The sequence below is a fragment of the Chrysemys picta genome, chromosome 5 (genome assembly GCF_011386835.1).
Source record: "Chrysemys picta bellii isolate R12L10 chromosome 5, ASM1138683v2, whole genome shotgun sequence".
Lineage (NCBI taxonomy): Eukaryota > Metazoa > Chordata > Testudines > Emydidae > Chrysemys > Chrysemys picta.
Genome location: NC_088795.1, coordinates 45863151 through 45885952, shown reverse-complemented (window position 1 = coordinate 45885952; position 22802 = coordinate 45863151). Strand labels below are relative to the sequence as shown.

At 47.3% G+C, this 22802-nt stretch overlaps 1 protein-coding gene across 2 annotated transcripts in view; it reads right to left on the bottom strand.

The window, feature by feature from the left end:
• Positions 1 to 19589, bottom strand: part of HSPA4L (heat shock protein family A (Hsp70) member 4 like) — a 66565-nt gene extending 46976 nt beyond the window's left edge. The window contains exons 1-4 of one of the 2 annotated variants that reach the window (XM_065596372.1): positions 19446 to 19589; positions 10652 to 11009; positions 5319 to 5376; positions 3553 to 3693 (exon numbers count right to left, since the gene is read on the bottom strand). In XM_065596372.1, the coding sequence (XP_065452444.1) occupies positions 3553 to 3693; positions 5319 to 5376; positions 10652 to 10758 (306 nt within the window). In that variant the 5' untranslated portion in view covers positions 10759 to 11009; positions 19446 to 19589. Of the gene's footprint in view, positions 1 to 3552; positions 3694 to 5318; positions 5377 to 10651; positions 11010 to 19445 lie in introns of those variants that run through there. The other variant, XM_065596371.1, reaches the window with a different exon arrangement.
• Positions 19590 to 22802: the final 3213 nt, after the last annotated feature.

Genomic DNA, 22802 nt, shown 5'->3' with positions numbered 1-22802 from the left:
AAGCACTGAAGTATCTGTTAAAAAAGCAGCCAACATACACAAAGATAACCAATTAAATATCAGTAATTCTGCACAACTCAGCATTGCACAACCTATTAAATACATAAATACAGGACAGTAGCTAAAATGATTATATTAAAGGATTGGGTTCCATACAGGCTAAAGAGAAAGGACTGAGATTTAATGAGAGTGGTACACACACGTTGATATAGGGAAAGCTAATCTGGTGTTGCTACTACGCAATATTCTAAATCACATTAGGGCTTGTCTACACTGTCTGTTAATGCTTTGAAGGAGCAGTATGTCAAAGTGCACTATAGAATTTTTAGTGCATGGTAGCAAGGGCCAAACAGCAGGCCAAAGCACCATAGATTTAAACCCCCAACTTGCCACACACTAACAGACACGGCACGCACTTAATTTTGAGTCAAACTAAGTAAGACTTTCATCTTGCTGAACTTAAGTATTCACAGTTTAAATTATCAAGCCAGTTTTCCTCAAACTTGACTTCTGTAGATCCGAGTTAAAAAAAAGCAGCCAAGTTAAAGATCATGCCCTATATTTCACTGTATTTGAAGGTAGTAAACTAAATTTGTGTTATAGTGAGCATGAGATGCAAAAGCCATCAACAAACTCAATGAAGCCCAATGACATCCAAGGTAGAATCACGAAGAGGAGCTGGTGTATGAAAAGTTACTTTGGAGAAAGAATGCTTTTCATTTTCCTCATAGTTAAGACCCCACCAAATCTATGGTCCATTATGGTTAATTTCACAGCCATAGGATTTAAAGATTGGTAAATTTCACATTTTCAGATGTTTAAATCTGAAATTTCATGGTGTTGTAACTGTGGGGGTCCCGACCCAAAAGGGGATTGGGGTGGAGGGGTCGCAGGCTCCCAGAGGTGGATCTGATCTCTCCCCCGCCCGAGCAGCTGTCCAGGGGTGGACAAGTCCTGTCCCTCTCCAGCCGCGCCAGAGCATCCTGCAGCAAGGGGAGGCACCCGGAAGTGGATCTCAGCCTAGAGCAGGAGTGGGGAACCTTTTCTCTATCAGGGGCCATTGACCCACAGGAAAAAAAAAAAAAATCAGTTGCAGGCCACACAGCCCCCACGAGGGGGCACATAAGCTTGGGGCTTCCCCTAGGCTCCGGGGTGGGGCCAGAAATGAGGGATTCAGGGTACGAGAGGGGGCTCAGGGCTGGGGCAGGCAGTTGGGGTGTGGGATCTGGGCAGGAGTTAGGGTGCAGAAGGGGGTTCTGACCTGGAGAAGGGGGTTGGGGTGCAGGGTCTGGGAGGGAGTTGGGGTGCAGGAGAGGGTTCCAACCTCGGGCAGGGGGTGCAGGTTCCGGCCAGGCGGCACTTACCTCAGGTGGCTCCTGGTTGGTGACACAGGGTGGTTAACTCAGGCTCCCTGCCTGCCCTGGCTCTGTGCTGCTCCTGGAAGTGGCCGACATGTCCAGCCCCTAGGCGGAGGCACGGAGAGGCGGCTCTGCAAGGTGCCTGCAGGCACCGACCCACAGCTCCCACTGGCCGCAGTTTCTGGTCAATGGGAGCTGCGAAGCTGGCGCTAGAGGCATCACGCAGAGCTTCCCTGATTGCCCCTGCCCTGAGGGGCCGCAGGGATATGCCGTCCGCTTCCGGGAGCTGCGTGGAGCCGACCAGACTTTTAATGGCCTGGCAACCCTAGCTTCCCCCCACAGTAGTGTGAGCCGGTGCTCACAGCTCCAGCTTCCGGCCCGCAGCGTGGAGACTTGCTGCGGACCAGATGAAATTAAGCAGTGGCCTGAATTCGGCCCATGGGCCGTAGGTTCCCCACCTCTAGCCTAGAGGGAAGAGCTGAATTTCCAGAGATCCATGGAGCACCTGAATCCACCTCAACAGTTCAGGGCTAGTGCCATGACTGTGGCCATACCAGGGACGTAAAATGTTAACAGTAAGCCTAATGCTTATCGATTAACCGATCTGAACTGTTAGCCCCCGGCCACGCCGGCCGGAGTGACCCCAGCCCCTCTCCCTTTAGTCAGTTAACTGGTTAACAGATGTAATTTTAATTTAAACAGTTAACTTTTTTAACGATATTTACATCCCTAGGCCATACACTACAGGTACAACTCACCAAAGAACTTTCACAGAAAGCACACTGATGTGGACAAGTTACACTTGTATACTCTCATCCAAAATGGCTTGTATCCCTGCACAGTAAGCACTCCAGGAAAAAGATGCCAATTCATTACCAGAAGAGCTCCCCTGCCAGAAAACCTATCTTAGTCCTGTAGCTATGATGCTTGGATAGAAGTGTATTTTGGTATCGAAGCAAGGACAGCATGACATCAATTAATCCATGGCACTGCATATGCCAGCTCGCCTTACACCAAGTCATGGAGTCCCTGATCATGTTAAGAAGCAGACCTTAATCTCTCTTATGTTAAACTGAAAGCTGAATAGACCAGAACTTGAGTACTACCCCAATAAGGATGAGGAAAAGCAACCAAAGCCTTTAACAACATTGTTTAACACTACAAATATGTTGAGTATAATTTGGTATTCATCTGCGTAATGCAGCAAGAATGCCAACTACATAAGGCCCCTCTCCAGCTTCTTTTTCTTCTGAGGCACCGGTGATTGCGACTGGTGCCTATCCGCTGGCTGCATGCAGTAGAAGCCGTGATGGTGCCGAGAGTCTCGTGAGGAGTCCTTCCTTGGCACCAGATCCCGGGACGATGGTGCCAGGGCACTCTGCACCAAGGAGGAGCTGCTAGGCGCGGGATGCCCGATCCAGGGTTTGACTGGGGCCGGAGTGCGGCCTCCATCAGCAGAACTTTGAGACGCTGGTCTCTGTCTTTCAAAGTTCTAGGGTGAAACCCGCAACAGATCCTGCACTGGTCTTTCTGGTGACTCTCTCCTAGACACCACCAGCACAAAGTGTGTGGGTCACTTCTGGGCATGCGTTTACCGCAGGCCTCGCAAGTTTTAAACCCAGGAGACCGTGGCATGCCACGGCACTGGGGAACCAATGGGGGGTGGGGAGGGCGGGGAGAGCCCAAAGAAGAAACCTGAACACTAACTATACTAAGTAGTAAACAATTTTGTACAACGGACACTGCTAACGGCACTTGCCAAGGCAAGAGCTATGCGACGTTCCAGCTAACCGTCACAGGTGGTAAAAAGAGGGGGTAGCGGGACAGCAGGGTTCTATCTTGAGCAACATGAATGCACAACTCCAGGGGGTGCCCAGGCCAACCTGACGGGGATGCTGCTAGGGGAAAAATTTTACAGCTGCCGTGCAAATGTGCGCACACACACCTAATTGGAATTGACATGAACAAGCACTCGAAGAAAAACTCTTCCTTTCCTTTCCTTCCCTCCCCCAGGTTGGATGGATATGAATATATCCAGAGCCTTTATAGAATTTAATAAAATTAAAATAGAAAGCTCAGGGAAGCAATTTCATTTGAGAAGTAAATTACAGCCAAGCAGAATCTCTATTTGCTTGTCAAAATAATGACGCAGATTATGACAGCAGTAGGTATGCGTGGAAACTGCAAAACTCACCTTCAGACCTACACTCCCATTTGGCATCTTTTGAAGTTCATAGGGAAGTTTGACTCTTTCACCTTGTATGTAGGGATCATCAAATGCTCTTCCATGCATTTTTTTGAAGCCATGTAATGTATTCTTTACATTTGTGACAATCTGTGGAAGATAAATGTGTTGCTATGAGAGGCATATCGGAAAACACAGAAATTATGGCTTTATTTATCTCAGTGTGGCTTAAAGTTCAAAATAGGAACTAGTGGCCTGCTATGAACACGAACTTCCAGCTTTTGAGCAATGTATCCTTTTCCTCACTTCCCACTGAATACAACTATTATTAAGCATGTCACTTTATTTATGAGACCAATTAATACACTCAAACCCACTTTCTGTGTCTAAGTCAGTATTCATTTCACTAGTTTTCCCCTTCCTTATCTTAAAAGGAACTTCCTATTATACCCAATATGGACAGTGATTAACTACATACAACTATCTTAACAATGTTATTAAAATATTGTAATTAAATGTCTAGTAATTTTTAGGGCTTAAAGTACCCAAAAAATGTTTAATTCAGATCCCAATTCAATATGAGCCTTCCACTTATCTACTCTCTCAATATTTCGGGATAGTGATTTAAAAACACAGATTTTAAAGCCTGACTTTTTTGACCCATTATACAGCAAAAGAACTTGTTCATTTTGTTTTATAATGAATACAGAATTTTTAAGCCAATTACAACTGTACTCCAGGCTTTGAAAGTGTACCTTGTATTTACTAGCCTGAGAATTAAGCTTAACAGTTGGAAGTCAATGTGAAACATAAAGGCCCCCATCTCCAGCAATGTCCAGTAGCTGTGTACTGATGAGCTGTGCATGGCTGCTGAAAATGAGGGTCCACCTGCCCCGGAACATGCCTGAGGGCTCCATTCTTTTGGTTAATAGGTATAAGAGTATCTGAAATTTAACTACCCACCTTCTGGGAAGAGACATGGGGAGTTCTTTCCCTATTACTCCACAACTTCCTGACTAGGGTGCATGAGCATGGAAAGGGTAAGGGATATCCTCTGTTATCATTTCCACTCCCTAGATTCTGCTGCAAAGGGTCTTTGCTATTCAAACCTCATTTTTTTGGTATTCCTCCTAGTGATTATCTCCAGTCCCAGCCTTTGCTCCTGTTCTTAGTTTTCCCAAGCAGCAGCAAGTGAAGTTACAAAGATCACAAGTTTTACTGCTGTCCAGAGTTCTGAACAGAGGTAGTGAAACTGGCAAGTCTGAATTTCACTATACTGTCTGGGAAAGCTACAAGCAGCGGCACAGACATTTGTGTCTATAAATTCAGAAAGACAGCATTCCTTCTGTTTTCATTTTCAAACTATAAGGGCCACAAGCTTTTCTTAATGAATGCTAACACTCTTCAGAAATTGAAGACTTGAGCCTATACCCATTCTTCTCCCCCCACTAAGGAAAGTTTCTTATTCTTCACTGGTGAGTAGACCAAGTCCTACATTTCTCCCTGTCTTTCCTCTAAAAAGAAAAAAGAAAAAAAAAAATCAAGAATTAACCCGAGGCAATATTTCAATTAGTTTTAACAGAGGGGTGTACAGCCTAATGATTTAGTAATAATGGTAACAAAAGCAAGGAAATTGTAAGCATATATTTTAAGTTAAAACATGAAACAATGTATCAGATTTCTTCACCCTTACACTTCCCTCACAACTCAACAGGAGATGAGTAATTTAAAGATCGCTTAAATTCCTGTAAAGTAGTATGATTAGATCCATTTACCTGGCTTTTTGCTGCATTTCCTATGGCCCGGGTTTTGGATCCTAGAGATATACAAGCTCTAAATAACAGAAAGAGAAATATTCAGCTTTGACAGAAAACAATGTCAGGGGAAAAGTACACTTTTTCCCCCCAGAGTAAACCCATACACTACTTTTAAAAAATCATCAATTGCTCCTTAAATTACTTTGTGGAATTCTTTAAAAGTCACATTAACATTTTCTATTGCCCGAAATTATTTCCCTTCCTTCAATTGTAAGTGTGCTGGTAGTTGATGCCCAACACCTAAAGGCTTCATGCACCAGTAATAAAATATAGTATCTGTTCCAGCACAGGAGCCCCTGGCCAGAGCATCTATCGCCCTGCCCCCGACAAGGCTGGCTGGAGGGAGGAAGACAGGTGGCCAGATCATGCCTACTCCTCCGCCCCCCATCACTGCCCACCCACCCAAGTATCTCCTCCTGCCTACACCACTGCTGTACCAGTAGGTCCCCGGTATCTGTCGCCCTTTTCAAGAACACAACCCTGACGTATACCGGGGACCCGCTGTATAGAGAGCGTACTGATCAAATTTGCAAATGAGACAAAGCTGAGGAGAGGGGGTTGCCAATACTTTTGGAGGATACAACTAAAATTCAGAGGGATTTTGATAGACTGGAGAACTGGGTTATAGACAACAAAATGAAATTCAACAAAGACAAATGTAAGGTGCTACACTTAGGGAAGAAAACCCCAAATGCACAAATACAAAATGGGGGAAAACTGGCTTGACAGCAGTACTGCTGAGAAGGATCTGGGAGTTGTGGTGGGTCACAACCTCAATATGAGTCACCAATGCAATGCTGTTGCCAAAAAAAAAAAAAGGGGGGGGGGGGGAAGATTGCAATTTTAGGTTGCATTAACAGAGGCATAGCATGCAAGTCACGGGATGTGATAGTACTGCTCTACTCGGCACTGGTTAGGCCTCAGCTGGAATATGGTGTCCAATTTTGGTCACCAATGTAGAGAAAGGATGTAGAAAAACTGGAAAGGATCCAGAGGCAACCAACAAAGATAATCAAAGGGGTGGATTGCAAGCCATATGAGCAAAGGCTGAATAAACTGGATATGTTTAGTTTGGAAAAAGAGAAGATTAATGGGGGGGGGGGAGGGGGAAGGGAACGACATGATAATGGTACTCCTGTGGGAATTCTGCACCACTGGGCAATGCAAAATTTGCACAGAAAAGGGTTACAGAGCTGCTGGCAGCCACCAGGGACCACTCAACCTGGCAAAGCTTAGCCTGCAACTAGCAGACACTTCAAGAAGGAATGGGGTGGGAGCTGGAGGGTTCCCAGCAGATGCACTTCCTGGCATACTTCTGCAGCAGCCAGTGTGGCTAACCCCAGGGCCGCCCAAGCAGCTGGCCCCGGAGCCAGCTACTCAGGCAGCCCTGGGGACAGCCACACTGGCCAGCTGCTTGGACGGCAGCAAGCCCCCCGGGGCTTCCTTCCCCCCCCCCAGTGGTGGGCCCTCCAGGACTCCCCTTTCAGCGGAAGACGGAGTGGCAGCAGGCCCCTCTCCCCAAGATTCAATCATGAGTATTTTTAGTAAAAGTCATGGACAGGTCAGGGGCAAAAAACAAAAAAACATCACAGCCCCATGACCTGTCCATGACTTTTACTAAAAATATTCATGATTAAATCGTAGTGCTGGAGAGTAGGGATAGGGTCCAGAGTGACCTAGACAAATTGGAGGATTGGACCAAAAGAAATCTGATGAAGTTCAACAAGTGCAAAGTCCTGCACTTACGAAGGAAGAATTACATGTACCGCTACAGGCTGGGGACCAACTGGCTAAGCAGCAGTTCTGCAGAAAAGGACCTGGGGATTACAGTGAACAAGAAGCTGGATATGAGTCAGCAGTGTGCCCTTGTTGCAAAGAAGGCCAACAGCATATTGGGCTGTATTAGTAGGAGCATTGCCAGCAGATCGAGGAACGTGATCGTTCCCCTTTATTCGACATTGGTGAGGCCTCATCTGGAATACTGTGTCCAGTTTTGGTCCCCACACTACAAGAAGGATGTGGAAAAATTGGAAAGAGTCCAGCGGAGGGCAACAAAAATGATTAGGGGTCTGGAGCACATGACTTATGAGGAGAGGCTGAGGGAACTGGGATTGTTTAGTCTCCAGAAGAGAAGAATGAGGGGGGATTTGATAGCAGCCTTCAACTACCTGAAGGGGGGTTTCAAAGAGGATGGAGCTTGACTGTTCTCAGTGGTGGCAGATGACAGAACAAGGAGCAATGGTCTCAAGTTGCAGTGAGAGAGGTCTAGGTTGGGTATTAGGAAACACTATTTCACTAGGAGTGTGGTGAAGCACTGGAATGGGTTACTTAGGAAGGTGGTGGAATCTCCATCCTTAGAGATTTTTAAGGCCTGGCTTAACAAAGCCCTGGCTGGGATGATTTAGTGTTGGTCCTGCTTTGAGCAGGGGATTGGACTAGATGACCTCCTGAGGTCTCCTCCAACCCTAATATTCTATGACAACCATCTCACTACTGGCAAGCACATTTTTCAAACCCTGTGTCTGTTGTGCATTTATTGAAACTTTAAGGATTCAGTAATAACTTTATTAAGATCACTGCAGGAATGCTAACAATCAAGATTCCTCTCAGTTACAGAGTAAAAATTTGAGAATAGTTACTAATTAAAGCAGCAGGATTCAAAAATGCATTGCTAGCTAGCATGTGCTAACTAAATACATTCTACAAGTCTAGACTGCCTTGTTTCCACAAGACTTTACCATGGGTTAGCACATGTTAATTCCTAGGGTAGACCACAAACACCTGTGTCTTGGAACAAATATTTGGGGAGGTTCAGGCTAGTTTATGATGCTGTTAACTACCTCAAGTTAGTTGGGAATGAGCAGACATACCTAAAGAACATATTTAGTTTGCATGTGTTATCTAACCTGTTAACTCCATGCCTTTAAATCCTGATCTAGGCAAAACCTAGACTGGTGGTCCCCAACTTTGCTGTTGCAATAGCATATTCACGTTCCCAGAAGAGTGTGGCGGGCACCGGACGACCAGCTGCCGAAATGCCACCGAGAACCGGCGTCATCAAGAAGCGTCGCCGCCAAAATGCCGCCGAGAAGCAGCAGCATTTCGGCGGTGACACTTCTCGGCAGCTGGTTGTCCAGCGGCCGCGCTCCTCGGCGGCGGGTTGTCCGGCAGAAGCGCTCCCTTGTCAGTAGGCGGGCGCACATAAATGCCATGGCGCCTGCGGGCACCGCGTTGGGGACCACTGACCTAGACATTTACAGAGGTTCTTAGAGCTCACCTGGGCCTTACTAAATTAGGTACACCTTTCTAAATCCAAAGTCTAAACAAAGCCATAAGGCTTAGTGCTCCTATGCAAAGTAAAAATGGCTTGTTTGACATTTCTATCCCGTACAATAATTCACACTACTTCAAAAAAGCAAACAAAAAACGAATTCTCTTCCTAAAGCCTCATTAGATTGTATTAGGGCTGAGTCTCAACTTGAAAAGTCAAGATAAATACCATAAGTCCTTCAACACCTAGACAAAAAGAGGAACTGTTTAATGATTTTTATAAAGCATCCTGCTGCACCCAAGTATCAAAGCACATGGTATGTTTCCTCTAGTTACGTCAACTTGCTTTTGTCAGTTTGAAAACAGCTAAATTTTGTATATTATTCCATCTGATATACTAAAAGGCTAACTAAATACACTGAAATGTCTGAAGTGCATATGCAAAGAATGCACTCCAAAAACAGATGTTAAGCAGAAGTGGTATTCTAAAATAGATGGACCTGAATATACTTGATATTTGGGGATTCTTTGGAGTAGTCTCAAGACAGCGTTGCCTATTAAGAATGGTCTCTGGCAGAAGTTTAAAAATAGGTTTCAAAATGTTGATGCTCACAAAAAACAACAACCACCTAGTTCCTTACTAAAAATTTTGGAAACAAAGGAAAGGGCGGTATTATCAGATAATACATTGTGGTATTTAAAGCAAAGCGTCTTCATCATTAACATCTTAGACACATTAACCAGTGTGTTTCAGTGCTTGGCTTTTTTTTTTTAATAAATAGACTAAAGCCTTTTTGTATATAAATAAATACTGAGAAGTTAAAACACATTTATTCCCAAGAGATGAAACAGTAAAATACTATACTCAAAACAGACTTCTCTGGAAGGAGCAAGGCTTACTTTAGTTGCTCTTTATGGGTCTGGAATTTTTTTTTTAAACAAATGAGCATGCACTATTCAAGAAGTACAGTTTATGAGCCTTTTACATGAATTCCTGGTTTCTAGTAGAACATTACACACAGCTGAAGCTTACTTAAAGTCCTAGGTATACCCCATAGAAACAGAGGAGGCAAATCTCCACCTACTCTTGCTTGTCCCATCATCACGAACATAGTCCATCCCCCCTTGCTAGAAACCTCGATATTTCACAGCCAGGAGAGGAAGCAGCAGAACAAGTAGGAAAAAGATTTTTTTGGGGGGTGGAGGGGAGAGAAGAAGAAGGGGGGGGGGAAAGAGGAAAGATTCCTCATATCACTCTCTTTTATCCTCCTTCAGACAACCTCCTCTTCCATCTCCTCTAGTCCCTCATACTCATTCCATCATCTGTTCTTAGTGGAATAGCTTCTGAACACTGCAAACCACTGCAATGTGAATTGTGCATAAACCCATCTGTTTAAAAAGAGATCTTCGCTGACCAAATCCCGAAGTATCTATCAGAGGGCAGAGAAATTCCACTGGGTCTCAGAAAAGGCCTCCTTCAGCAGGCTATAAAATGGGTTCCGATCACCTCCCGGGCACCAGAGATGATAACCAAGAAATATCACTTGAACAGAACCCCCACCCAAAATCATCGTCAGCTAGCCTGTCACAGAGGTGGGAGGAAGGGAAAGGAGCGCAGAGGAGGAGGGGAAGCGGATGAATGAGCAGGACCTAAACCTGCCACTGATACCGCACTGCTCCAGCAGCTCCCAGGCACAGACACACGCACCCGCCGGCCGCTGCCACTACCCGCGCTCCTCGGCTCCGCTCCCCCGGGCCGCAGGGGGCTGAGAGCGACCCGTTCCAGGCCCGGGGGCAAGAGGAGCTCTGTCCGGCAGAGGAAGTGAACGGGGATCTGCGCGCTGGGGCTTCTCAAAGCGACTATCAGAATCCCCTCCGGGGCCACGCTGACGCGCCCTGTCCTCGGGGGGGGGGGAGGAGGGAGTGGGGCTGTGCACTGACGGGGAAGGCGCCGGTACCCGCGAGAGAGGCCCGGTACGCACGGGAGGGACAGCGGGCGGGGAACGGGGCCCGGTACTCACGGGGTGCAGCGGTCGCTGTACTCATTGGCGATGGTCTCGATGCCGCCGCTCCGCGCCACCGCGACATAGCAGTTGAGGAAGCCCAAGTCGATGCCGACCACAGACATAACTGCGCCCGGTGCCTTCCGATCCCCGCGGGCCTGTCGCTGCAGCGGTCTCGGCTGCCGACACCGGCTCCCAGTCCCTACCCGTCGCGCTCTCCACTGCGGAGCAGCAGCCACCAACCGGCAGTTACTCTCCTTTGCGCAAGCGCGCTGCGCCTTCCGGCGGGGACTGCGCGAGACCCCGACGGACCTTCGGCACTTTCCGGACAGACTCGGGCTGAGGCGGCTCCGGCCGACAAGAGTTCGAGAAAGATCTGGAAAGGGGAGAAGGGAGCGTTTGTATAAGAGCGACATCGTGTGGCCACACAGAAGTACTGCTGCTGCCCTCCCGCCCTCCGCTTCTAGCCGCGCCGTCCCACCGCCCACCTGGTTAAAGGACCAGCACCCAAAATAAAGGGACTGTTCTGCAAGTGAATTGCAGTTAATGATGGTCTCTTGGTTAGAGTATAGCTGGACTGCTCCCATTACATTATAATTAGATAAAATTGGATGGTGTATAATTGGTTACATAGCTAGGGCGCCATCATGGATCCATGACTTTCCGCAACCTCTGAGACTTCTGCAGCAGCCAGTGTGGCCGACCCCAGGGCTGCCCAAACAGCTGGCTCTGGGGCCAGCCACATGGGCTGCTGTTGGAGCGGCTCTGGGGCCAGCCACTCCTCCAGCAGCCGCTGGCAGCAAGTCCCTGGGTCGCCCAGAGCAGCGGCTGCTCTGGTGGCCCCTGACAGCTACTGCCCCTGGGCCCAGCCCCCCAGAGCATAACCCCCCCAGTAGTGCCTGTCGCCCAGTAGCACCCCCCCGGCTCCCTCTGCAGCAGTGACCTCCCAGAGTGTCCCCTGCAACAATGCCCACCCCCCAATTTATTTAGGGGTATTTATACTATACGTCACGGGCCCTGAATTTTTGTTTATTGCCTGTGACCTGTCCATGACTTTTACCAAAAATACCCGTGACTAAATCATAGCCTTAGTCATAGCATGAAATACAGCATTGCTGGCTGCTAACATGTTACTGGGAAGGGGTGCTATATTAAAGCCCCAGCTCCTGAAGTCATGTGATTATGGGAGATGCTTAATTCTGTTTTTTAAGTAGATTGTTAGTCCCCTTGTTTGCAGAGGAGAGACTGAAAATGTAACATCATAAAAGCTTAAACTCCAGGCAGCAAATGAAAAGAACCCAATATTTATTCCCTTTTAAAAAGCTCATGATTGTCTTTTTATTTGACTCATGATTTTTGAACACTTGGGATTGGCTCATGCATTAATAGTTTAATGTTATAATCTTATATACATGCTAGTCTGTTACTATGTCTAATTTTATGCCCATAATCTTCCAACTGACTGTGTGGGCACAGGCCACAGTTGCAGAATTTATGTTAATATTTATTTAGGCTAGAGAGTAAAACAAATATCATGCTATGTTATAGTTAATAATTTACTGCAACATAATATTTATATAATTATAACAATCCAGTATAATTACAGTTAGATAAATAATTAAGTATGATTAATGTGATTTTATGCATCAATTATGATTAATATGTAGGTTCGCACTACATAGCCACCTTTCATCTGAAGATTTCAAAGTGTTTAGCCAATGCCAATTCAGTTTAGATTCACAACACCTTTGCAAAGTACAATAGGTAAGTATTTAGTCCCTACTTTACCAGTGAGACACAGAGAGGTTATGTGCCCAAACCTGTAAGGTACTGAGCATCTCCTGTTAGATTTAAAGCATTCTCATCTCCAACCAAAGACACTGAGACTTTAGGAACCTCAGCATATTTCACAATAGGGTGCGTTAGGCTATAGCTCTCTCTGATTGAGAAAAGCACTCAAGCAGGTCTGTAAATGCTTTGTTGAATCAGAGCCTAATTCCTGCTCACCTTACTCATATTAGTGACTCACTGTCTTCAGTTAATCTGTTTGTGAAAGAAAAGCAGGGAAGCCCAATTTAGCTCTTAGAGATAGCACCATGAGGTCAGCAGCTGGAACCAGTTTAAAATTCATATGCATTGTTTCATATATTGCATAAACCACCACTTCCGCTAGCATCATATAGAAGCCCATCATGTGTATAACCATCACTGTATAGATATATATGTCCACTAATGTGCCTCAACGCTGTCTACAGGATCCTCATTCTTTAAGGGCGAGTGGGTGTCCATAAATATTTGTTTAGTTGTCCATTTTGTTGAGACTGCAAACAATTCACTCCATTTTAAGGATGGTTTTGTGATGTTGATATCTGTGCCATTAAATCATTATGTTTGGCCACTAAATTTACTTGATCATTATACTTGGTCATATACCACCACATTTTGGTCACTGTGCCTGACAATTATGGAAAACTATTCGCAGTCTGGAAGCATTTCAATGCCAAAATTGTTATCTCCTTCTTTGTTATTTTCCTTTTCTACATAGGGAGTAGGAGACTGCATATCTACATAATGTGTACCCTTTTTCTGGGATTACTTCAATTGTGCAGGGCAATTCCAAATCCTGCAAATTTTATTTATAGGATGGTAATGTCCATAAATATCTTTCAGGTCTTGAAAAAAAAAGTCACCTCCTTCTGACAAACACTTTATGATATTTTGATACTGATGTTTTGATATGACACTGATGCGTAAGTTTGTCCTACTGGAAAACCGCCAAATAAATGGAAACAAATTTGTGTCCCAGTCAGTGATTTGATTATTCCCCCCGCCCTCCTCTCCTTTATATCCCCATCAGTGTTCTGCACCACAACCTGCATCCTATTGGTCAAGGAGGACTGGATACCAGTTCTTTTTGAACTCTTCAGTATGTCTCCATAAGCAATCAGAGATCTCACTGTTGGGCTTAAGCTAGTACGGTGTCACTGCTCAAGTAAAACAAGCTGCTGCTTTTGGTTAGCTTCAGCAATTCATGGCCCAATTTCCTTTTCTGACAGTAGAATCAGACATCTCTAGCAGCTAGACTGAAAGGGGAGGCTATTCACAGTTCAGTTTCTCCTTCTGTCTGCTTTGGGCCCCAGAAATTGTAAGATTGGTCCTGAATGACTCAAGAAACTGCTGCTGTGCATAAAACCTCTGCAGTACTCCCAACTGGCTGCCTACACAAGGCTTGGGAAACGGAGGCCAAAAATCAAACCCAAGTGTTGCGTAGCAGTTCAGAGCCTGCTATTAGGCCAACTCCAGAGGGAACCATGCAGCCTGGCTGAAGGGAGTCAGGCATCACTGCAGAGGTGTAAGCACATCACACTTGCAACTTCCTTTCTCCATAGATCCTCAGGGCAGAACTATGGCAATGTCTTCTGACCGGTCTAAAAATTACTTCGCACACTCTTGTTTCTCTCTCTATACACACACAAAATATCAATATAATTAATAACCTGACCCTCATCATAGTATCTAAGACTGATGAAAGATGATCCTACTCCAGAGAAATTAGAATGGTTTGGACAGACAGTGAAAGTTCCTGGTTTTGAATTACTGTGTGATTAATGTAAAAGTAAATTTATAGTGTTTTATTCTGAGAATGCTAATAAGAGCCAATTAAGATGGGGTTGCAGGAGAGGGTGAGGGGAGCAGTCTCTGGGCTGGAGTTTGGGTGTAGGAGGTGGTGTGTGGGAAGGGGGGGTGCAGGCTTTGGGATGGAGTTTGGGTGCAGGCTCCAGGCTGGGCCAGGAGGTGGGAGTGCAGGAGAGGGTGAGGGGTGCAGGCTCTGGGAGGGGGTGGAGGGTGCAGCACTTACCTGGGGCTCCTAGGCAGGGCAGGCCAGGGGGCCTCCACACACTGCTATCCCCAAGCACTGCCCCCACAGCTTCCTATTGGCAGCAGGGGTGCTTGGGGCAGGAGTAGTGTGCATAGATACAGACCCACCCAACCCAGGGGCCACAGGGGTGAGCAGGCAGGAAGCCGCTCAGCTCCACTGCACTACTGGTGGTGGGTGGGGGCCCCGGGCGGTTTTAAATTGCCTGCGGAGTTGGGGTTCCTGGGGACTCGCTGTGGGAAACGCACAGTGTGAAGAGGGAATGCTGAATACGCCAAGATCAGACCCAGTAAGGGAAAAGCTGTGTAAGCTTCTTGCCCTGGAGACCGTATGCTCAAAGAGAGGAGGCATGCTCCCCCAGAGTCCTGACTGGCTTCGTATGGAGTAGTTTCAGAGCATCGCCCAGTGACTGTGACAACTGGTGGTAGCGGTGGGATCAAACTGCACCCTGTGGACAGAGCATCCTGCAGTGACTGGGGAGCAGTAAAATAAAGGGGGGCTAGCGAGAGATGGGCATGCTGGAGGCTCTGAGAGGTGCGGTTCCATGAGTCTGAGGTGCTTATGGCTTAACCCCCAAAAGAAAGTGGACCCTTGAGAAGCGCTGTTGCACTGAAGGGGTTCCTCCCAGGGATCGTGGGAAGCTGAGTGCACACAGGCCTGTGAGTCTGGGACCCCTTGGGAACAGCATGAAGATGGCCTATAACCATCTCCTTAAGAAGGATATTGTAGAGCTGTGCAGAGAGGGGGGGGGGGGCGCTGCGCATTGGAAAATTCACCAAGACACTGCTGATTGCCCAGTTGGAAGAGAATGATTGCTCTAAGGAGCTGGTTCCTGAGCCAGCTGGGGCCCATGAGAGAAGCTGGGAGCAGCCAGGCTGTGCCAGGGTTCCTCCCAGCCACTGACCCAGCCAGGAATGCAGGAGGGGCTGAAAGCAGCCAGGCAGCCCCAGGATCCACCTACCCAATCAGCAGGGAATCTTCCCAACCAAGTTTCCCATTGGTGGAGCTGAGACAGTTGGAGTTGGAAATGGGACTGAAACTGAAAGAGCTGGAGGACCAGGAGAAGGAATGGGAGGACCGTCAGAGACAGAAGCAGCATGAACTAGTGATGGCAGAGCAGAGAAGCAGAGAGACCCCTACTGTGGGCCCAGAGTGGCTAAGCCCACAGGGAACTCTGATATCAAAGTGCTGCCTCAGTTTAAGGAAGGGGATGCCTTCTTTGCTGCCTTTGAGAAGGCCTGCAATGTGCACCAGGTTGACCTTGCAGACAGGCTTTAGCATCTCACCCCCTTACTGGGTCCCAAAGCCATAGAGATGTTTAGCCAGATGGATGAGATGGAAGCAGGGGACTATGAAGTGTTCAAACAAGCCCTGCTGCGCAAGTTTGAGCTGACCCCTGAGGTGTACAGGAAAAGGTTCCAGAGTGTGCAGAAGACCCAAGAGGATGACCTATCTGGAACTGGTCATGCTGATGGGGGGGAAAAATACACCTGCAAGTGGGTGAATAGGGCCTCCCCTGATGGAAAATCAGAGGTGGAATATGTACTGACTTTCCAGGAAAAGCTCCCTGGGCTCATGGACTTGGCTGGGGAGAATTTAGCCAGGACCCAAGGGAAGCAAAAGGTCTGATACAACCGCTCAGAACGTGCCCACTCCTATGCTACCGGGGACCAGGTGATTGTTCTCATTCTCATGAGAAAGAGCAAACTACAGGCTGCCTGGGGTGGGCCCTTTAAGGTCAAGCAGCTGAAGGAGGTAAACTATGTAGTGAAACCCTTGCGGCCAGAGTCAGGCACTGGTACAATGAGAGTCCATGAAAATATTATCCCAGAAGAAACGTGATCAGAGCCTCAATAGCTGAGCACATCTTTATGAAACGTATTCAACCTAAGAATGGCCATACTGGGTCAGACCAAAGGTCCATCTAGCCCAGTACCCTGTCTTCCAACAGTGGCCAATGCCAGGTACTTCAGAGGGAATGAAGAGAATAGGGAATCACCACGTGATCCATTCCCAGCTTCAGGCAAACAGAGGCTAGGGACACCATCCCTCTTTCCAACAGATTTTGCCATTTAAAGCAGATTCACTCAGTCCCTTAACTGTCATCATAAAGACATGTACCTATGCTGGACATGGACATCAAAGAAGCAAACAGCTTTTACATTTCTACCTTTCTTGTATGACTCTCAGGGCCAAATGTTTAACAGACCTCCTTAAAGGCTTCAAGATTTGTAGGCAGATTTATTTGCATGGCAAATTGGTCAGTTACATGCAAATCCAGACACTACATAAGACTTTGTGCAAATGCCAAGGTTTGGCCCTAAAAGATCTGTTAGCTAGCACTCAAACAGGAAATTAAAACCTACTTCTAAAGCAGATAGGTAATGTATTTACTGGCTTTGAAATATTGGCTGAACCTCTTCAGTATCTACTGCCTGTCTATTAGTCCTTCCTAGAAGGTAAGTAACAATAGTAGCCACTTTCATAAATAATATTTGCATGCCAAGAAGGGACACCATCAAGGTGAGTTGTCCTAACTCCCTACAACAAGTTATCAAGTGTATGTTAAATTGAGGGGAAAATAATCAGTAAAGTAAGTTTTATTTTATACTTCCAGGTATGAACAACAGAAGCAGGAAACAACCCCCCTGCCCAACCCAGATGAAGCCCTGGCTGCAGAAATACATGCCTTTACTTTCCACTCTACTTCCTCAATCAGCCCAATCTAGATGAAGCTTCAACTGGTCCAGCATGCTGGAACAACTCCTGACAGCATCACCTTGGCAACAGCTTATTATGCCATGTTCATTGCACTGCAGTGTCTCTCCAGTGCAGGATTTGCTTTGAGGTCCTATCCCTAATCTATAAAGCCCCAATAATGTGAGCTAGATCAGAGGCTCTGTGCAACCCTTCAAGAATACACCAATCCACACAAGAAATATGGCTGACAGAGCTTGGAGGGGAAAAAAAACCAAACCAAAAAACATACACCACACACTCACTGCTCAAGTTACACTTCCCTCTGGAGCTGAGAGCCCTCGCCTGTGGGGCATCCCTCTGATGGCGATCAGGAAGAGCCCATATATTTTACAAAATAAAATGCTGGAACATCCTTGAAGGCCTGCCCCCAATAGAGGACAATGGGGCAAACGTCAAAAATGTGTCCCATTCCATAAATACATCCCAGAGGGCTCATTTTCTATACAGCAATGAACAATTATTTTTATTTTTTTAAATAATGGTGTTAGCACCTATATAAAGTACTATAGTGATGGTTGTTTTACTCATGGCTAGGGAAGATACATGCTCTGCAGCAGTTGGACACAGCCCCAGCTGCACAATTATCTAGTCTTCTATTTTGTGAATTAGACTGGGGTGATATGATCCTTTATTTGGGTTGATTTTCTTATTTGGGGAATCATGGCTTGCTATGCCAGTGAGCAAATGAGTCAGGTTCCTGTGCTTGTATGGAATAGGCACATGCATGTATACAAATGAATAGATGTCTGCATGGATATGTTCTGCTTCACCCCACCCCTACTTCTTTTTGCTGTCCGGCATCTTGATACTTAGCATCTTGAGAGTGACAAACACACAAGCAATCCTAAACTATGCAGGTCATGACCTCAGACAGGTAGCAAGCTGGTGAAAAAGGAGTATTTAAGAAAGCATATAATTACAGGAAAAGTTAAATTACACAGTTTTTGGAGGGAGTAGCTAAATCAGGGCTAATGAAACAGTCATTTAGACATACATGTGTACCTAGTTAGATGGTCTCCACACTATGCTGTTTAAGACCCTCTAGCAAGACTTCCCAGGTATAAATGCCAAGCTCTGGAAAGAGGAAGAGTTCTGATCTTAGGTTGAAATAATCCTGGGAAATGTAGTTCAGCAAGTGACTACAATCATTTTAATTAGTTGAATTGCAGCATCAAGTCTGTTCTATTATTCTGAGCTACAATGTCTCAAAACTACTCTACCCTAAAAGATCCCACTTTCCTTCTGCCTTTGAAGAACATAATGAGGGCACTGACAAACACCTAGCATCAGATTTTCAAAAGGCTAGAATGGTGGGAGCTGGCAGGTATGGAACACTTTTGAAAGTCTGGCCATGAAAGCACCTAAATGGGAACTGAGCTCTTGAAAATGTGGCAGCAAGGAATCAATTCTGCTACAGCACTCACTTTTAGTATCTTATTAGTAAAGTTTCCCACTGAAATCAGAGGGGCAACTCATGGAATAAAATACTGCTCAGTAAAAGTAAAGGAGAAAGGAAGCCAGCACGGAATGTGCCTTTTCTAGTTTGGAGTTTATTTATTGTTCCAAGGCAGCACAATCTATGTAGAATAAAAAAAAAAAAAAAAAAAAAAAAAAAAAACACACCACCACCAAGTTTGGGCAAGGCCAGGAGCTAAGTAAACTCAAATCTTAGCAGCACAATTATTTCTATGACTTACCAGCAATACTTATCCCAACCAAAAAAGAAGTTTCAAGTAAGCAATCTTTGATTTCATTTTGTATGAAGTTTCTTCCAAAGGATTTATGGAATATTGAAATAAAGATCTCAGAAGCAAGTGCAACCTGGAGTGATTCCCCCCACTCCCTTAACCTTGTATCCAATATGGACAAAGTAAATCACTTCATGTTCATTTGCTGTGGAAAGAATCCCTTCTGTAGATAGGGGTCTGGCAGCACACGTACTCACGCAATATGAAAGTGGCCAAGGACAGTCAGTCATGTACTGTTTGCCAAAGGTGCTATTATTAGTGAAACTGCCTTTGAAGGAAGAAGAAGCTGGATGTAGACTAGGGCTGAGATACAGTGCTTGCCATGAGGTGTAGGAAGAGAGTGGACAAGGAAAACTACAAAAATATAGTTGTTTCAGACATGCTGCAGTTAAAGTAATGTAAGGAAAAACACTAACAGTATACTCACTACTATGCACTCCCTCATGGCCAGATGTGACATCACAGTGTCCTTGTGGGTAGCAGCCCTCATCAACAGTCACTTCAAGGCTGTGGTTGTTTCTTTCAGATAACTCATTCCTCCAGCCAGGGTACAGTCTTTAGTTTGGATAGCTGACCCTGGAAAGAATGGGCTAAAGTTCAAAACTATCTTAACAGAAATAAAAAGCTTCCACCTTCTCCACAGCTCTTCTTCAGCAAGATCACATTCAGCCTGCAGCCCCCCTGGCTGGGTTCAGCTACCTTTGTACACCACTTCCTTGGAGCTGGTAGGGGAATCCAGTCCCAACCTCAATTCTGGGTTACAGCCCAGGGCCTGTACTCCACAGCTAAGTCAAATCCTCTACCCACATTGCAGTTTTCCCTGCACTATTTCCTTCCTCACCTCTTTACTTCCCTTCTAAGTCTCCCAATCTGTTCCCTGGTTATTTAGGGTGCCTCCCTGCTCACTCAAGACCCTGAAGGCACCTTTTGACTCCCTGCATTCTCTTTCCTCTAGCCCTTCCTCAACTGGGCCCATTCTAGGGTGACCAGACAGCAAATGTGAAAACTGGGACAGGGGTGGGAATAGGAGCCTATAGAAGAAAAATACCCAAAAATCAGGACTGTCTCTATAAAATCAGGACATCTAGTCACCCTAGCCCATTCAGTAGTTAAACCTGGAATCACCTAATTTCTTTCAGGTGGGGCCCATTCTGTAATCAGGGCTTGTTTAGTCAATCATCCCTGTGGTGGGGCAAAGACTCACTAGCACAGAACCCCCTGCTGGTTTTCCTCAGGAATTAGCTCTTTCCAGCCTGGAGCTCCCTCTGCAGGCCAGTGGCTCATCTGCTGTTGGATCCCCCACCCCCATGTCCCTCCCAGACCCTGGTGTCCTTTGCTCAGGGATTCTGCCCACCACGGTACCCCCTCTCTCTGGGTCTCCCCTCCCCAGGGAACCCCCAACCCATTATCCCCACCTTGCCTCAATGGCTACTCTCAGTCATTGTCTAACCCCTGCTTTCTGGGCAGACTGCAGTCTATAACCCACTCATCACCAGCAAGGGTGGGGGGGTTGGACCAGCTGCCTCTGCCTATATCTGGGCTGCCCCTCTGCAGCCCTAGTACCCTCTTGTGGGCCCTTAGCTTGGCCTGCAGCTTTGCTAGGCTAGAACTCCCCAGCTCCCTCTGCCCTTCCCCAGCCCTGCTCCACCCTAGATACTCTCCTCAGCTTCCCAGGCAGCCAGGTCCTTCTCTCTCTGAAAGCTAGCGAGAGAGAATGTATGTCCTAGTCTCTGGCCCTCAGCCCTCTTATAGGGCTAGCTGTGGCCTGACTGGGGTATGGCCCCAGCTGTGGCTGCTTCCCCCAATCAGCCTAGCTTTCCCCCCACCACAGTCCTCTGCAGGGCTGCTTTTAACCCCTTTAGGGCCAGAGCGGGGTGACCACCTCGCTACATATCCTCCCCCTTAAGATCTCCCACGGGAGAGGTTTCTACCTGCCCAGTTTCTCCCTGAGCTGGGCCAGCAGGACATCCCTTTCCTGCCACAGGTTCTCCAGCGTGAGGAGCAACCAGCCTCCCTCCTGAAGGGTTTGGGTGCCCACTGTAGCCTGCTCAGCTCCCATGTGGGTTTCCTTCCCTGTCTGGGTCTCAACCATGGCCTGTATTGCCCTCGTGTGGATTCCCCTTTTGATATGGGGCCCCTCTGCCCTAGACCCTCTCCCTTCTGGGGCCTTGGTCCTTACCACCCCCTCCTTTGGGGCCCAGCCCGATCTTCCAGCCTCTCCCTCCTTCTCTGGAGGCAGTGCCTTTTTAAATGCCCCTTGGTGTGGCAGTGGAAGCACCTCCTATGCTTTCCCTTTGCCACAGCCCTCCCACAGTTTGTTGCAGGCTTAGCCCTTCCTTCAGGGCTAGCCTCAGCCCTGCAAGTCCCCTGAGGGCACTTCTCCTTATGTGCCCAGGCTCCTTACAGGCCCAACATGTTCGGGACCCCCCCTGTTGACCTCACAGGGGGTGTTTTTTGGGTGGGGCCTCCTTGCTCCATCCCAGTAGGGACACTCCCTCTTGTGTCCCGGTCACCCACAGGCAAAACACTTTTTAGGCCTAGCAGTGGCCTCCAGTCCCAGGTGCCTGGCCCTTGATGAGGTCCATGTGCCCTCCTCCACAACAGCTGAAGCAGTCCCACTTGCTACTCAGCGAGACAGGCCACACAGGCTCTCCAATAGTAGTCCATTTTCTCCACCTTCAAGTCCTCCATTCTCGGATCTGGGCAACAGTCTCACAGTCCTTGCCCTACCCCTTGTATCGGGGAGGACTACATGAGCCCACATTCTCCACCACTTGTGGCAGGGCAAAGACTTACTGGCGCAGTGCCTCCTGCTGGTCGTCTCAGGAATTCGCTCTTTCCAGCCTGGAGTGCCCTCTGCAGCCCTGTGCTCACCTGCCGCTAGCCCCCATGTCCCTCCCAGACCCCGGTGCTCTTTGCTCAGGGGTTCTGCCCACCACAGTACACCCTCTCTCTGAGTCTCCCCTCCCCAGGGAACCCCCAACCCCCTATCCCCACTTTGCCTCAGTGGCTACTCTCAGTCATCGTCTAGTCCCCGCTTCCTGGGGCAGACTTCAGTCTATAAACCATTCATCATTGGCAAGGGGGGTTGGACCAGCTGCCTCTAACTATATCTGGGCTGCCCCCCTGCAACCCTAGTACCCTCTTGTGGGCCTTTAGCTTGGCCTGCAGCTTTGCTAAGCTGGAGCTCCCCAGCTCCCTCTGCCCTTCCCCAGCACTGCTCCACCCTAGGTACCCTCCTCAGCTTCCCAGGCAGCCAGGTCCTTCTCTCTCTGAAAGCTAGAGAGAGAATGTGTGTCCTAGGTTTTGGCCCTCAGCCCTCTTATAGGGCCAGCTGTGGCCTGATTGGGGTATGGCCCCAGCTGTGGCTGCTTCCCCCAATCAGCCTAGCTTTTCCCCACCACTGCCCTCTTCAGGGCGGAGTGGGGTGACCACCCCGCTACAACCCCACTAGATATAAAATTGTTCTTTTGTGAAAGGAGTTGTGCTGAAGGGTTGCCACGTTGTCAGAAGTTCAGACGAATATATTGAATAGCACAAGTCCCAATACAGATCCATGAGGGGAGTCCACCATTTACTTCTGTCCACTGTGAAAAATGACCATTTAGTTCTACCCTTTGTTTCCTATTTTTTAACCAGTAATTGATCCATGAGAGCACCTTCCTTCTTATTCCATGACTGCTTACTTTGCTTAAGAGCCTTTGGTGAGGGACCTTATCCAAGGCTTTCTGAAAGTGCTCATATATTACAGCCACTGGATCACCCTTGTCCACATGCTTGTTGA